The sequence below is a fragment of the Rhododendron vialii genome, chromosome 11a (assembly GCF_030253575.1).
Source record: "Rhododendron vialii isolate Sample 1 chromosome 11a, ASM3025357v1".
NCBI classification, from domain to species: Eukaryota; Viridiplantae; Streptophyta; class Magnoliopsida; order Ericales; family Ericaceae; genus Rhododendron; species Rhododendron vialii.
This window is the reverse complement of record NC_080567.1, coordinates 18,342,161-18,359,827: the sequence shown is the minus strand read 5'-3', so window position 1 is coordinate 18,359,827 and position 17,667 is coordinate 18,342,161. Positions and strand designations below refer to the sequence as shown.

Genomic DNA, 17,667 nt, shown 5'->3' with positions numbered 1-17,667 from the left:
ATGGTTTGGAAATTTTACATATTTGTTGCCAATTTCTAGAAATAAAAGCACTTCATCAGTCATGTCTAAACACTATTTGAGTCATGACTTTGTTTCCATTCTCAACAAGCGTAAAATAGAAAGGAAAAAAAACTTCAGCCAACAGGAATTCAGAACTTTGGAACACAATCGCTAGCCAAGGCATTGCGTGCAGAAGCCAAAATAAGATCGTACAAGAGATTATACAAGTTCTGCATGAACATAATACCCTTAACAAATTAATCACGACCAGAAAATTTCGCAGAAGTGAAATAATAAACTGAACAAAGCGATACTTAATATCACAACCAAACTTACTAGTTTACAGAATGAAGGAACCCTCAAACGAAATCTGAAGCACCTCCTCAGTTTTCGGTACTAATCATCTCATAGCACAACTGATTTGAAGTAATATACTTCCTCTCCCATAAAAGAACAACAAGCTGTTGAACTTTGAAACACCGAAGAACCAACTCACTTTAGTCATAAAAGCATTTCTTCTATCGACTTGTTTCATCGAATTTTTTCCATTCTGGTGGGAAGGCAGAGTGGCCTGGACATATTGACCGAAGCATCAAAACCAGAAATGCTTTTTGAGTCCCCATTACAAAATGCCGCTGATTTTCTCAGAAACTGAAACTCATCCATGGACTGCCTTTGAATTCGGTTAGACAAATTTCTCTGCTTGGCCTTAATTGACTCAGTCAAGTTCATATAGTTTGGCACTCTGTTATTTCCCTCCTCAATTCCATCTGAAGCCATGCCAGTATTTCCAGAAACAGGAGTGGTGGATGTGCAAATTGAAGGTGAACCTGAGCTCTCACCGTATCGAAATTCTGAACTAGGGCTTGAAGATGAGCGAGTCGCTTGCCCAAAAAGTGGAGGTTTTGCGGAAATCCTTGTGGTAACATTGTTCCTTCTGACTTTTACTGAGCACGGTTCAGAAGATTTGGAATGACTTCCCGATTTGGAATCTACGCAGTTTTTAGGTGGTGGAGTTTTCTCTGCGGATTCAGTTTGGGCTTTTTCCATCAGTCTGTTTTCCCACGGCTTTGCTGCCATCCACCGTTCCAACCAACTCCAACCCCAACTGTTCTTGTCAAACTGTTGGCTTTTGAAAGAGGAAACCGAGGCAATTGTTTGCAAATCTGGATTCTGGATCGATTTCCACTGCTGGAAAAAAAATGAAGAATTTTTTAGTCAATAGGCAAAGAACTTAAACACCAATGCAGTGTTTGGAATGATGGCTGGAGTGGAATGGCTATTCTCTTGGAATCCTCAATCCAATCTTATGTTCGTGCAAAAATTGACAAATCGTACGTCAGAAATGAAATCATCATTCATCGGTTGAAAGGTAAATAACCATTCCAATGGGAGGCCAAGGAATCATCCATTTCCAAAACCATTCCAACAAATCCAGAAACTACCTAATTTTCTTGGTACCTTTTGAGCAAGAGAGTATGCAAGTGCTCTTTCCCTCTTGAAAGCCCCCTCTTGCCTCATTTGTAGCTTTGTTTTAACCTCTTCTAGTGTCCCTATACTATCGCACCAACCTTCCTGAAAATTTCCAAGAGGGAAATTCAGTTAAAAAAAAAAATCCTATTTAAAGGAAAAATACAAAAGGATGTTCATGGGAGCAATAGTATCACACCTCAGCTTGTTTCAAGAGATCGGCATTGCTACGTCGTTCATTTAGCATCATTTGCACAGCCTGCCCTTCCATAGACATACGAACACGACGAGCTCTGACTCTGGCTTGGACTCGAACAAGAGCCTGCATACATCTCAGAGTCACAGCAGCCTGTTTCCTCACCTGACGGCCACGAACCAGGGCTTGAAGCCTCACCACTCCTTTCAAGGCCCTTAGGGCTCTTCTAGCCTTCATTTTATAAATTGAAGCCACTGGTTACTAAATATAACTAAAATAAAATGGACGAAAAACAACCCCCGTTATTCTAGATATTCCCTGCATAGCTATATCTAGAAATAGCTCTTTGACGAACATAAATGTAATGAGCATAGCAACATGTTGAAACATCAAAGCTGTACTGGGATTTTTCAGGCTGTCATTAACCCACTTTAGGATAACTTCAAAACATTGTTGTTTCATGACTTAAACATTAGCTTTATCATGTTTTTAATTGCAAAATTACTGGTTAAGTTTGTAATCAAACTCAAACTTAATCTACCATATCCATGCTAGATACAAGATATCTGTCCTTTTATGTTTACTTCCGCCCTGTTTACACTTTAACTGGATTGAGGGATTTCACAAGAAAAGAAAAGAAGGGGTTGTGATTTCTAGCCAAATCACAGCTTTGGATTGAGTATTTCGATGAGAAATGGAGAGAAAAGTACAAAAATGAAACTTTTCGATTGGCTCTTTCCCTTTCTTATCTCACCATTTCTTACCATCCAAAGGGGCTTACTAATTTGGGGCCCTCCCCCACTTTTTTTTTTGTGTGTGCGCGCTTGGTACTAAAGTTTACGACCTGAGTAGATTTTGAAAAAGTTTAATTAATGTAATTAAAGCCCACTTCAAAAAATTACTAATTGTTTATATAACTATTTCAATTATCCCAGCGTTGTGGATTGACTACTCACTATTGCAGACACCAAGATCCCACTTTTTGTAGTTTTGATGTGAGCCATCAGCACATGCAGCAAAATTTAAGCTAAATGGAGAGTATTCTTCAATTGGGTTCAATAGTTCACTTCATAGTCTGTGGATATGTTTATGTGCCTATGATAAGAAAGGAGACCCATAATAAGGACATAAAATTGATAGATTCTTCTGACTAAAAATTAAGTGTTTTTCTGTTTTCTCACATTTTCTCAGCAACCAAACAGACAAGAAAAGGAAAAAATCGAAGAAGAAAGATACCCCCGTACCAAGAAGCCACGGAATGCGGTTTGGATCCGGATTGCAGCCCATTCTTGCCTCACAACCCTGAAATCTTTAGGGGGAGCTCGGACCACAGTTGCCACAGCAGCTGTGTAAGCATTTGAAGGAGAATCCCCCTCCGATGCCGTACCTCTACGGCTATGATTCCCTTTGAAGCTCTTCCATTTCATCCCCAGATCCCCTGATGAACTTCTCCATAGCTTCCATTTCTTGTTCTTAGCCCCTGCCTTCTCCTATAGAGGATAAATTTAAAAAATGGACCAAAAAATGTAACATTTCATTAGACCATGTCCACCCCACTCACTCGGAATTTTCTTACAGAGAACAAACACATTGTTTGGTTCAACTCTCATCTTATTTCATTTTTCTCTTTATAGGTTTTTCAATACATTTTTCTCTCTATCTCTCTTCACCCATTACATCAAAAATAACTTTCAAAAAGTTGAACCAAATAAGAAATAAGAAGTTTCATTTGATACAGACTACTCAAATGGGTAACGTTAGATTTGAGCAAAAAATTGACTAACAGGTAGGGGTGAAAAACCAGGAAAACGAGTTGACCAGGTAGTTGATCAAGCTTGGTTTGAAAACTTAACAAGCTCCAACAAATCTGTTCGAGCTTAGCTTGTTTATGAGATGAGCCGATCTCAAACGACCTTTAATCAAGCCAAACACAAGCCAATTTCAAGTAGCTTGAATTACTTATACATGATAACCTGAACGAGCAAAGTAGTAGTTTGTTCAAATTTGGTTTGAAATCCCAACTGGCTTGAAAAAAAAAAATCAAGCTTAAAAACAAACCAATGTTGAACAAACTTTTGACGAAATAACAAGAACTAAAACTTGAGTAGCTTGATTCATCTAGCAGGCCTAGTAACAGGGTTTCCAATAATAGTTTCCATTAGATATTCAAGATTTTTATTGGAGTCGAGATTTGAGCAAGGACAAAAGATAACCCATACGATCAGGACATGAAATCAGATGTGAAAATAAACTCACAAGGTCGTCTTTTTCTGGCTTTTTGTGACCTATTAGGGCTTTTACCCATTTTCCTGATCCACCCATTGACGATAAGCTCTTGATTGAGAACACTACCGTAACTTTGAGACACTATGCGTAAACTCAGATTCAACAAAGACTAGACACCTAAATTGCTGAAGGAAAAAGAAGAGACACTTGAGAGAGAGAGAGAGAGAGAGAGAGAGAGTAAATGTTGCTCAAGCCAATCTGAAATGTGCAGAGAGAGAGAATGGGTAGCTCTGGAACTCGAGAGAGAGAGAGAGAGAGAGAGAGAGAGAGAGAGAGAGAGAAGTTGGAGAGAGAGAGAGAGAGTAAATGTTGCTCAAGCCAATCTGAAATGTGCAGAGAGAGAGAATGGGTAGCTCTGGAACGAGAGAGAGAGAGAGAGAGAGAGAGAGAGAGAGGAGTTGGGTTAATGGGGGTGGTGGATCCGTCCAGTGGAACGAGCCGTTCGATATTTGAAATTCGAAAATAACGGACTCGTCCCGCGTTTCGATTCCCTCTCTCTCTCTCTCTCTCTCTCCGTTCAGACTTCAGAGGCACGCGTGAGTAAATGCCCCCTCGGGTTTTGGACATATTACGGAACGACCCCTCACACGCACTAGTAGCGTAGGAGTACTACTACTAGTTCTTGTCAAGATTATGAAAAGGCACACCTCCTTTTTCTGTCCGGTTATGAAAAGGAGCAAAAAATAATGCCAAAAGCAAGCAGACACAGAGAGAGAGAGAGAGAGAGAGAGAGAGAGAGAGAGAGAGATCTTATAAAGTCAGTGCACCCACAGGATATGGTGCTGCTGCGTTTTGCAACAATCTCAGGACCCCCTCCTCCTCCCTCATGTTATCAATAAGATAAGATACGGGACCACCTTTGAATTTTCTTTTTATAAGTTCATTGTCCAGCTCAGTTTACGTGTATCTCAATTAATTTCGGAGATCAAATTCACCGGCTAAGCGTAGGGATTCCAATTTAAGTCGGAGCAAATATCTACATGGGTGCTTATCCAATATATATATGGGTTGGTTCTAAAAGAGTTGACAGTATTTAAAAAGTTTCAAACTTGAGACATGACTATTCATTTTGGGTTTTGAGGAAGATTTGTAAGAGTAATAATTAGAGAGCGATAAAGAAAATTTATTAAAGACCGTGCCCAGAAATTTTAATGCCTTGTTTGGATTCGAACTTGAAAATAAATTTCAACTCAAAAAACACTAATTACTTCTACTTGCAATCATTATTCTTATTTCTCTTTTCTCTCTTCAATTATTATTCTCATTTTTCTCTTTATCTCTCTTCAATCATTACCCCTATCTTCAATTATTATCGTAATTTCTCTCTCCACTCATTACCTAAAAAGCGAACACAAAAAATTTCAAAAAACTCGTCCAAACAATGCATAAGTCCCCCAAACGAACAAATCATCGTGAGAGAAAAAAACTTCTAAAAGTCCCAAGCTTTGACTACTGTGACAACCTTTCGGGTTGAGACCACTTTTGAACTAGTAGGAGTATAAATTGATTCTTGAGCCACTGATCTTTGAATCTGCGGTTTTACAGTAATTGGTAAACAAGTTCAAATTTAAGGGTTCTTTTTTCAACGTTATTTGGGGCCAGATCTGTAACTGTAAATGGAAAGGTAGAGAGTTATGATCGTGGTTGGTAACTTGTTACGCATTTATTGTCCAGGCAGATCCTCCTCCAGTCAATGGAAGGTCCATTTTAGCGGTTTAACCTTTGTGACGTCTCCATGTGTCTATTTACGGAGTAGTATTATGATTCGAATGGTTTACTATTTCCTAAAAGGAAAATTAAGGTCCCGTTTCTACTAACAAAAAAATATAAAAAATTTAACGCATTTTTACTATTTCGTTTTCATTAATAAAAAAGTTTTAGTATTTTATCATCTCGTTTCTACTAACAAAAAAGTTGTCAACAATTTTTTTTAAAACTACAGTAACTCTACTCACAAACCCATCAACAATTTATTCACTACCAGAAACAATTTGACATTTTTCAACAACTTATTCATTACCAAAAACACCTGGTAACTTATTAACTCCAAATAAAAATCTACAAAATTTTCACTAGCAAAAAAACCCTCTAAATGAGCATTCTAATCCAACTCCTACTATTGTTCTAGTCCATGACATCAATATGAGTTATTTGTTACTTATCTTTTGATCCTGTAAGAGCATCTCCAGCAATCTCGTCTGGCGGCAAATTAACTCCTAGCAGCTTCCTTTCCTTCCTCGTCGGTTGCTCCTTTACTACAGTACATTGCTGGTGGTAGCGAGGTAGCGTAGCACTCGTCTCTCTCTCTCTTTCTTTCTCTCTCTCTCTCTCTCTCTGTGTGTGTGTGGAGGTGTTGAAATTTGAAGGGATTGATACCAGAGAATTTTTGGCAAGGGTCTCAGATCGGTGGATTTTCGGCGATGTTTTGAGATCTGTGGCTTTCCGACGAAGGTTTGAAATCGTGGCTTTTCGACGAGGTTTGAATCTGCTGGTTTTGTGATTGTATGGGTTTTGCGATTTTCTGACGAGAATGTGAGAAGGTATGCCAATGGGTTTTGTATTATTTAATTTGTTTGCCAATGGGTTTTCCGATTTTCGACCAACCGACCGATGGATTGACTTGTTTTTTGGAACACAGAAGTACAATTTCGGTGGTGAGAAAATGGGTTTTGTATTATTTATTTATTTTTATCTAAAGGAGTTTTAGAATTTGAGTAGGCATTTGCATAGGCTATTATATAAGTCTATTATATTTGTTTGCAGTTTTATGAGAAATTAATAACAAAAATTATAAATTACGTTGGTTTGTGATAAATTCTTTGTATTTGCCAAGTTATCATGATAAATTTATCAAACATTCACATAAAATAAAATTTGTCCGTTCATCTGCATGTTCACAGAACTACAATGAATTTATCACAATCAACTGTGATTTATAATTTATGATATGAATTTATCACAATCAACTGTGATTTATAATTTATGTTATGAATTTATCATAAATATCAAACAAATATAAAAAATTGACCATGTATATCATAAACTACGATAAATTTATTGTATTCAGATATTGGCAAGGAAATAAATGGAAGAGAGAGAGAGAAGGAAATAAATGGAAGAGAGAGAGAGAGAGAGAGAGAGAGAGAGAGAGAGAATTGTAATTTAATTAAGTCCTTAATTAACAAGAGTAATAAGGGTATTATTGCAATTTTTGGGATGTAAGAACGAAAACTTAAGTATTCAAACCAACTACGATGAAGAATAGACTTAAGTATTAATAGGGTCAAGGACCAATTATTAAGTTCTCCTTTTTAAAAGCTCATCTAGTACGTTAACCATATTAAAAGGTCATGTTGGTCAGATGTGGTTTGAAATGACTTCAAAATACATTTATTTTAAAAAAATTAAATGTTACAACACTTAATCAAAAGCCATTTATCCCATTGATCTGAAGATAAATATATTTTGAACTTTCATCCATTTTTTTATTTTTGTAAAAGGCCAATGATTGAGTGCCACATGGCAAGTGGGCTTGAATTTATGGTTGACAAAAAAGTAAAAAAAATCAAGCAAGTTTGGGGCCTCTAGGCTCATGGTCAACAAGAAAGTCAAATTCAATCAAGTCCGAGTGCGAAAAGATGAATGGTTGAGAATCCAATTGCAATATGACAAGCGTAGACCAGATCTACCATACCTTATCATTCAGCACTCATGCATTTTAGGGTTGTTGAGATCTTTTAGGGTCTGATTGTATTCACAAACAGATCCTCAAGGCGTATTTATGGAATATTTCTACATTTCCTTGGATTTTAATGCAGAGACCCGTATTTTCAGAAATTATTTAGAGGTTTTATTAAAGTTAGAATTTTGAATAAATGAGGAATTTATTAGATTTTATTAATTTGGGATCAATGTGATAGACTTGTAAATGGAGGAGTGCAAGTGTGATTAGTGTGTGTGTCCTAGTATGTGTGTGTGACTGTGTGTGTAGAGAATCAAAATCCTAACTCCCTTCTCTCTCTACTCTCCCGATCTCTCCTCTCTCTCTCACTCACAACTCACTCCATCACTCGAAACCCATACACACCAACCTCCAATCCATCATCTATGCGTGTTTTGGGGCTCGTGCTTCGTTGGTTAAAGCTCGGTGGAGGTGTATTGCTGTTAGTGCCAATTTTGGAAGTTAGGGCTTGTTCAATCTCCTTGGTTTTGGCTTGATAATCGAGGTAGGAATTTCTTGCATTTGTTACTGAATGTAGAGACCCATAAATTATTATGTTTTCTAAAATCGTTTAATGTGTGGAAGATCGTATTTTGACTTGGTTAAATGTTTATTAATGGGGGAATACTAATATACTTCTACCGTTGTGTATCGGACGCTCAGAGAATAGTGAACTTTGAGTTTTGATGTTGCAATGATGATTGGAGGTGTTGGTAGCAAGCAAGGTTTGATTCAATGTCCGTCGGTAAAAAATTCAAGTTTTTCTTTAGCCAGTACCGGTACTACATTCTGCCCAGTACCGGTACCCTTTGTCCAGAGTTGTGTTGTTTTGGCATTTTTGGGTTCCAGTACCAGTACTGGAAATCGCCCACTACCGATACCCGCAGATGATTTTCTAAAAATGCAGCACGCATTTTAGCCCATTATAAATACCGCCTTTTACAATTTTTCACACCCCAGACCCACGAAATAGATTTTGAAATACCCCCTCTCACCTACCCCACTTCAATCTCACTAAAATCTCTTGATTTCTACCTCAAATCTTTAAAATCCAAGGGATTTCTACCTCAAATTCACTTGATTCTTGCATTTGGTTATCAAGGGGTAAGTTTTGTGTTCTTTTTGGCCCCCAATCACGTTTCTCTCTCTCTCTCTCTCTCTCTCTCTCTCTCTCTCTCTCTCTCTCTCTCTCTCTCTCTCTCTCTCTCTCTCTCTCTCTCTTCTCAATCTCTTGTTGATCCTTGCTTATTTATCTTGTTTTTGGGCTATATCCTCTCTAGATCTTGTAGCAAAGCTTGGGTGGAGCTTGTTCTTGGTAGATTCAAGCTTATAGCACTTGGTAGACTTAGGGTTTTTGCTCAAAACCCACTTTGGTAGGGATTTCTCTCTTTCTCTACATGTTATGTGGTGATTTCGTGTGATGTTAGTGTTTGAATGCTATACTTGGTACGGGTAAAACACTTTATGGCTTGAGAATTGCATATCTTTATGAAAGTTGTATTATTGTCTTGTTTGTTAAGACCCATGAGGTATTTGGGACGTGTTTGAGTATGTTGGGGATGTGTGGGATTTGCCGTAATGCAAGGGGTGGAAATACGGAATCGAAAGGGGTGAAGTTTGCCCTAACGCAAGGAGTGAAAATATGGAATCGCAAGAGGTGAAAATTTGGTGGAAGAAGTGTGTATGTGTATGTGTGTGAGAGTGTTTCGATACTAATAAATGGTGTTAGTACATGTAGTTATTGGATTTATCATTGTGTGCTTATTCCTTGTACTCTAATGATTTAAAATCATTAATAGTTCACTTCTAGCAACTAGGACTTGCCATTTAGCTTGATTCACCGTGTCCATGTTTATCATCTCATCAACATATAGATTTCGTAGAGACTTTCCTACTGGACTAGTGTAGCTCAACCTAATATTTCTTTTCAGGTTCAAATGCCGGACTTTAGCTTGCTTGCATCGTGTGCTTGGAAGTGAAAGATCTTTTTGGAAGCTACCCTTATTTAGTTACTTAATCATCTTTGTAATGACTTCCTTTTATTAAAGATGGCTTTGTATTTAATTACTCTAGATTTTTTTTTTGACTAAATCGTTTGTAACTAAATAACTTGTTCGTACTCGTACCTAAGCTTATTTTGAGGCAGGTGTGTCAATGTTGTATATTTCCTTAAACTTGGGGACTCGGTTTGTAAATGAATATTTGGGAACACTCTTTTGGATATTATTTATCTAATGCAATGTCTTATTTCCGAAAAGGATTATTTAATTATCTTGAAAATCTAGGGCGTGACAGTATGTGTGTATATATCTATATAATAAAATAGAGCTGCTTTTGAATCCAATAGATAACCAAAGCTCAAGATTGGGAAAAATTCAAAATACCCCCCAACCTTTACACCAAAATTCAATTAGACTTCCAACCTTTCAAAAACTTCAATTTTACTCCCAACGTTATCTTTCGTTAATCAAAATGCTCCCTCACGTCCAAATGACTAACGGATTTCGTTAAAGGCTCCGTTAAATATTGTCCCGATCGAATTTTGATGATCCAAGCCACTCAATGTGTTCAAAACATGATTTTAAGGATACTCGCGAGGAAATCAGCAAAAAAAAAATGACCGATAAGGGCTTCATCTGAACAGTTTTTTATTGAACTATATTCAATAAAAAACTGTTCAGATGAAGCCCTTCCTGGTCTTTTTTTTTTGTTGATTTCTCGCGGGTATTCTTAAAATCACGTTCTAATCACATTGAGCGGCTAAGATCATCGAAATTCTCTCAGAAAAGGGGAGGTACAGACCAAAAGCAAAATCTGGACATTCGAACTTGAACAAAATCCTGATCGATCCTCATCTCCTCTTTCCCAATTGAATTTTGATGATCTGAGCCGCTCAATGTGTTCAAAACGTGATTTTAAGGCCCTGTTTGGATGGGGGATTTGTCCCCGGATTTGCCAAGCCCCCAGACTTGATCTCCCGCTTTCCCTCTTCTCCAGTGTTTGGCTATGCAAAATGGAAGGGGGATTTGAGCTCTAGCCGGATTCCATCTCCGGCTCTTCCCGTATTAGTTAACGACAGGGGTACCCCCTGTCGCTAGTGAATCCGGGTGGCCTTTTGACTATTTTGCCCTTGACTTTTCACTTTTGTGGGTTGTCCTCGTTCATTTTAGAACCAAACCGAGAAAGAGAGAAGAGAGAGAGAGAGAAGAAGGAGGTCGCCGATCTACTCTCTGGTGACTCCACCACCATACACCGACGGGTTCTACTCTCCACCTCATCTTCCTCTACACATCCTGACCTTCCTTGTTTGAAAGGGCTGAGGTATGGTTTTGGACTCCATGTTTGTACTATCCGGATGGTTTTGCGATCTGGTTTTCGATGGAGTCCATTTGTGTACTGTAACGACAGGGGTTAGCGATCTGAGTTGCCATATTTTTTTTTTTGCGATCTGGATTTTTTTGCGATCTGATTTTTTGCTATCTGGATTTTTTTGCGATCTGGATTTTTTTATACTGAACCGAATATCACTCGTCAATAAAATAGCGATCTGAGATCTGAGTTGCCCTATTGATGAATTTTTTTTTCATTTTGCCCTAGTTTATGATTTTGACCTTATTTATGATTCTGCCCTAACATTATGATTCTGCCCTAATTCCTTTGCATTACTAGAGTTTTGGTGAAGTTTTTTGGGGAGTTGGTTGCTATGTATGACTAGAGTTTTGTCTGTTTTAGGAGGAATGTTCAACTTCCAGTTGAACCCACCCAACTGTATGAATTGAATTTTGTGACTTCCAGCAATGTCCAGCAATGTTCAACTTCTAGTTTTGTTTGTTTTGTAACTGATGAATCCTTATGTGGTCCGTAATTGTTTGAATTGAATTTTTTCCTAGGCCATAACTTAATAAAATGTACTTTTGCACTATAAGAAGTCCATGATTTGGCCGTTGACAGCGCAAGAGCGTTTACCTTGAGGAATGGTTTGTTTCCGATCTAAGTAGAAGAGAAAGAATTCATAAGAATCGGTTTCAATGAGAATTGTGTTGTAAAAGAAAGGATTTGGGATAAGAGACACTAGACTTTAGGGTTCTTAAATTTTTTTAGTGAAGGAAAGGAGAACAAATAGACAAAAAGGGTGAAGGATTTGATTACAGAGGAATCTAGTATGCCTTACTAGATACCTCTCATATGGAATCCAAATTTTGTATTTTATAGCAATTCCTAATTATCCTTTGGTAACTCATAAATACAAGTATGAAAGTAGGTCATAAAATATATGCAATTATTTTCCTTATGTTTGTGAGCAGGTGGCATTGAAGACAATAGGGATTTGTCCAAATAGTAATTGGTGCAGTTTGTGACTGTTTTGTATGTTTTCTAAATAGAAAAAGGAATTTGCTAATATTGCATGTACATATTTGCTAAAATTGACTATAATATAAGTTGCCTTATATTTGGATTTCTCTTACTATTTTATTTACACTTATTTAACTTGTGCCCTAAAACAGATGGCAAGACTAACGAACCATGAATGAAGAAAGAAGAGAAATCGTAAGGAATTGTTAGCGGTGTTATGTATGATGACAGTAGTCAATAGCGTTCTTCAACTATACTTGTTAATTACGGACTTGATTGCCGAAAGGGATCGACAGAAGCCTCATCTTCGTGCCAATCCAAATTATTACCAACACCAAATAGACGCACTAAATAGGTTGGTACGCCAGAGTGACACGACTTGCCACAACCAATTGAGGGTAAATAGGCATACATTTATGACGTTGTGCCATTTACTTACTGAAAATGGGCTAGAGCCGTCTAGGAATGTCACTGTTGTAGAGAAGGTTACAATATTTTTGTGGATCCTCTCGCACCATACTAAGAATAGGCGAACCATTTTACAATTTTGGAGATCGGGGGAAACAATTAGTAGGCATTTCCACTCAGTTTTGATTGCGGTATTGTGCCTTATCAAGTACTTGTGGTATCATCCTCAGCCTATTCCTGCCAATGAGTCGGATGCTAGGTGGAAGTGGTTTGAGGTACATAAATGTTAATTCTTAAAGTTATAGTAATGCACTTATTTGATTATAAATGATCAATGATAATAAAAATTCTCTTCTTTCTCGTAGAATTGTCTAGGGGCTTTAGACGGTACTTTCATACCAGTCCTCCCCCCCAACAGAACACAAGGCACGGTATAGGTCAAGGAAGGGTGACTATGCGACAATTGTGTTAGGAGTTTGTAGTCGTAATCTAAAATTTGTATACGCGTTGTCTGATTGAGAAGGCTCCGCCATAGACTCGAGAGTGCTTGAAAATGCCTTGGTAAGGCCTCACGGGTTGAAAATTCCACACGGTATGTGCCTTGAAAACCTTTCCATTAGCGAACATCCTTCCCAATTTGTGTAAACGTACTCATTTAAGGCAACTAATCTCATGTGTAAGTCGTTACTACATCGCCGATGCCGATTACACTAATGGGCCGTGAATATTAGCATCTTACAGGGGTCAACGATACCACATTAATATTTGGAGGCAAGGACACATGCCCCAAAGCTGGGAGGAGTTCTTCAACATGAAGCACTCCAGAGCACGAAATGTCGTAGAGAGATGCTTTGGAGTGCTTAAGATGAGATGGGGGATTTTAAGATCTTACTCTTTCTATCCCATTAGGACTCAATGTCGCATCGTCACTGCCTGTTGCCTTCTCCACAATCTCATTAAGCGTACAATGGCGGTGGATCCCGTTGAAGCTCAATACATGGTGTGGGAGCAGGCCAACCTACATAATGTACCACCTGATGAGTACATTAGAACTCTCGAAAGTACAAACCAATGGACTCAAATGAGGGATAACTTGGCAACCCAAATGTACAACGATTGGTTAGCTCATCATGGGGGTGGCCAATAGGATATGTGTAACTGTGTTATGTAATAATTGTAATCATATTTACTTGTAGAATTCTTAAACCATTGGAACAAGAATTGTGTTTACTATTTCAATGTCATATTTAGGTATTTCATGAGTACATTACATATGTCATGTTGTCATCGTTATTAAAATAAGGGTACCGAACATAATGGAAAGTGAAGGAACTGCGCAATCTCAAACATCAAGTGCTAATGAAAAACAAGCTCGTAGGCTGTGGAGCCATAAGGAAGAGGAGTGCCTACTTGGTGCCATGATGGAGTGTATCTCTGATAAGTATAGAGCCCATAATGGTTTCAAACCTGGCTTTTTCAATGAGGTTGAGAAGGAGTTGAAAAAAAAATTGCCCGGAACGACGCTTAAAGCGGTACCCAACATCAAGTCAAAGGTGAAAAATTGGAAGAAGATGTATAGTTTAATTCTCGACATCACACGTATTAGTGGGTTCGGTTGGAACTATGCCACTAATTCAATTCAAGTGGATTCGGAAGATGTGTGGAAAGATTATGAGAAGGTAACTTCTCTACTCTTCCATTTTCACTTACACAAATTGTTCTCACCTCCCACTTAATGTATGTCATTCAATATGTGTAGTCTCATCCGAAGGCGAAAGGGATGAATGGGAAGGCTTTTCCCTTGTACGAGAGTTGGCAAATACTATTTGGGAGGGATAGGGCCATTGGTGAAGTTGCCAAGGATGCGGCGGAACTTGATGATGTTCCGGCCGACCCCGTTGAAACCATTAACCCCGTTGACTTGTTCAATGATTGCTATACTCCGTCCTTTGCAAATGGTGACCCGGCTTTTGTTGACATAACAACTTCTTCCGAGACTCCAACAAGCTATGCCATTCCCGCCACTCCAAGAAGTAATGCGAACACTCCGGTGACCAATGTTGGGTTGGAAAGGCCAAAGAAGAAGGCAAATGTGAACGTAAAAGAGGCGTCCATTCATGACGCAATAGGGAATTATATGGCTTAAAGCAGTACGGCGTTTCTTAAGATCGCCGATTCCATTGGTTTTGAGGACCGACTCGCTGCCAAAAAAGAGAAGGTGTTTGGTGAGCTTGAGAAGCTCGACCTTGAGTTGCTTGATATGTTTGCTGCACACGCTATTATTGTATCGGCGGAAGAAAATGTGGACGCGTTTTACGGCCTACCCGAGAACTATAGGCAAGCTCGGGTGGAGGCTGTATTAGCAGGCAAAATCAAATTGAAGACCACTTAGGGATTTCTTCAAACTTATGTGCAGAACGTCAAACATGGTGGAGGATGTCATTCCTTACTTTTGTAATTAACTATATACTATTTAGGGAAATTTTTATAAATGGTCCCTCTAGTCTGCATGAATTTTCATTTTCGTCCCTCTAGTATCAATTGTGTTACTTTTAGTCCTATAATTTGCATTCTGTCTCAATTTCGTCCCTCTCACTTACGGCGTTAATGAAACAAACGGAATTGGAGGACAAAATTGTCATTTCTCCTCACAGAGGGACTAAATTGAGATTTCATGCAAACTAGAGGTACTATTTCTATAATTTTATTTTTTACTTTTGTTTTTGTAAATAAATTTAAAATACATCATATATAATATAGGGCGCTGCTATTCGCAGCCCTCTATTTACTCCCATAGCCCGTTAAAAATTTTCAATTATACTCGACAGTTAGTTACCGAAATTGAGATAAATTTTCAGCATCCAGTTATCGAAATATAATATTTTTTTCAACAGATGTTTACCGAAAATGCATGTTCGGCAGTTGTTTACCGAAAGTTGAACATATTTTCGACATATAGTTACCGAAATATAATCTTGTTTTCAACAGCAATTTACCGAAATGTTATTTATGATTTTCAACAACCATTTACCGAAATATAATGGGCTATGGGAGAAAATAAAGGGCTGCGAATAGCGGCGCCCATAATATATTGGGCGTTGCTATTCGCAGCCCTCTATTTACTCCCATAGCCCGTTAAAAATTTCCAATTATACTCGACAGTTAGTTACCGAAATTGAGATATTTTTTCAGCATCCAATTACCGAAATATAATATTTTTTTCAACAGATGTTTACCGAAAATGCATGTTCGGCAGTTGTTTACCGAAAGTTAAACATATTTTTGACATGTAGTTACCGAAATATAATCTTGTTTTCAACAACAATTTACCAAAATGTTATTTATGATTTTCAACAACCATTTACCGAAATATAGTGGGCTACGGGAGAAAATAAAGGGCTGCGAATAGCGGCGCCCAATATATTTCTCATCTCATTTTATATTGAATAATAAAAAATATGTTGAAATTTTGTAAAGTTTTTATTATATGCATCACAAAAAATATGAGAAAATTCGAAAAACAACCCTTATGTTAATTGTCTTGGTCTTGTATTTTTTTTTTCAATTGAATTTTCACTATCGTTATTTTTTTTGTCAAATGATTAAAAAGAAAAAGTTGTTCAGTAGTATTTAGAAATCTTGTAATTGTGTTAAATTAAGCAACGAAACACTATTAAATATTAAAAGATCAAATACATTAAAATATGGGTATAAGTGTATTTATTTTGGGACTTACTCATAAGATCACTCATATAACAAATAAACACGGATTTTAAACATTTTTTTATTGGGTGAAAAAATAAGAAGATTATAAGAACATGATACAAAGACATTAGCTAAGGGGTTGATTTGTGCATTTTCTAATAGTTTTGTAATGTGTAATGAAATATAAATTTTTCAATATAGTTTGATTACCCAATAAAAAATAATTCAGTTGTCAAATACATTACTTATGGTCTTTTTTATTTTATTTGCAAAAAACGAAAGTAAAATGTAAAATTTTAAAAATAATCCCTCTGGTTTGCATAAAATTTCAATTTGGTCCCTCTGTGAGAGAAAATGACAATTTTGCCCTTCAATTCCGTTTGTTTCATGGACGGCGTCAAGGAGAAGGACGAAATTGAGATGGAATGAAAACTATAGGGTTAAAATTGATACAATTAATAGTAGAGGGACGAAAATGAGAACTCGTGCAAACTAGAGGGACCATTTTTAAAAATTTCCCTACTATTTATGGCTCTTTATTGGAGGATGTGATTCCTTCTTTTTGTAATTAACGATATACTATTTATAGCCCTTTATTGGAGGATGTGATTCCTTCTTTTTGTAATGATGCACCTTATAACATGTTAAACTTTTGATAATGTATAATTGGTACTTGTTAGGGCAACGATGATGATCATATTGGTAGGGCAAATGTTAGGGCAACGATGATGATCAAATGTATGAGATGGGCAATGATGATGCACTTTAAATTAATTACAATGTGTATTAGTTGGTACTGATTTTGGCAACTATGAAGGCCTTAATGGCAACTTAGTTACTGATTTGGACTGTTTTGTTTCTGCATTATGGATATTTGTTGGACAGGTTTGGTACAGTTTGTTAGGCTGTTTAGTTACTGATTTTTGCCCAGTTTTTGTCTGTTTGTTGGCTGGTTCTTGGCTGCATTCTATTCAGTTTGTTGGCAAGGATTGCATGCTCTTTGTTGAGCTGTTTAGTTGCTGATTTTTGCCCAGTTTTTGTCTGTTTGTTGGCTAATTCTTGGCTGTATTCTGTTCAGTTTGTTGGCAAGGATTGCATGCCATCTGTTGGGCTGTTTACGTGCTGGTTTTCGCCCAGTTTTTTTGCTGTTTCTTGGCCAGTTCTTGGCTGCATTATGTTCAGTTTGTTGGCAAGGAATGCATGGCATCTATTGGGCTGTTTACGTGCTGGTTTTTGCCCAGTTTTTTTGCTATTTCTTGGCCAGTTCTTGGCTGCATTATGTTCAGTTTGTTGGCAAGGATTGCATGCCATCTGTTGGGCTGTTTACGTGCTGGTTTTTGCCCAGTTTTTTTGCTGTTTCTTGGCCAGTTCTTGGCTGCATTATGTTCTGTTTCTTATCAAGGTTTGCATGCCATTTTTTGGGCTGTTTTGTTGGTGGTTTTTGGGCTATTTTTTACCTCTTTGTTGGCCAGTTTTGGTGTTGTTTCTTGGCTTCTTTTATTAGGCTATGATGTTGTGTTTACTACTA

The 17,667-nt window shown here is 37.5% G+C and overlaps 2 protein-coding genes and 1 pseudogene across 2 annotated transcripts; 2 read left to right on the top strand and 1 right to left on the bottom strand.

The window, feature by feature from the left end:
- Window positions 1-134: 134 nt before the first annotated feature.
- On the bottom strand, window positions 135-4,515 carry LOC131306693 (protein IQ-DOMAIN 6-like; annotated as a pseudogene).
- Window positions 4,516-13,087: 8,572 nt separating this feature from the next.
- Window positions 13,088-14,823, top strand: LOC131306694 (uncharacterized). Its single transcript, XM_058333093.1, has 2 exons — window positions 13,088-14,113; window positions 14,194-14,823. Exons 1-2 carry the CDS (start codon window positions 13,751-13,753, stop codon window positions 14,578-14,580), a joined length of 750 nt encoding a protein of 249 aa, XP_058189076.1. The 5' UTR covers window positions 13,088-13,750; the 3' UTR covers window positions 14,581-14,823.
- Window positions 13,216-13,581, top strand: LOC131306951 (uncharacterized). The gene has a single exon (XM_058333382.1). It carries the CDS (start codon window positions 13,216-13,218, stop codon window positions 13,579-13,581), a length of 366 nt encoding a protein of 121 aa, XP_058189365.1.
- Window positions 14,824-17,667: the final 2,844 nt, after the last annotated feature.

Bases quoted from the DNA above. Each gene is read 5' to 3' on its own strand.
- LOC131306951 (XM_058333382.1), top strand. From the start codon at position 13,216: ATGCCCCAAAGCTGGGAGGAGTTCTTCAACATGAAGCACTCCAGAGCA.
- LOC131306694 (XM_058333093.1), top strand. From the start codon at position 13,751: ATGGAAAGTGAAGGAACTGCGCAATCTCAAACATCAAGTGCTAATGAA. The intron at 14,114-14,193 runs GTAACTTCTCTA...CAATATGTGTAG, and splicing joins TGTGGAAAGATTATGAGAAG to TCTCATCCGAAGGCGAAAGG.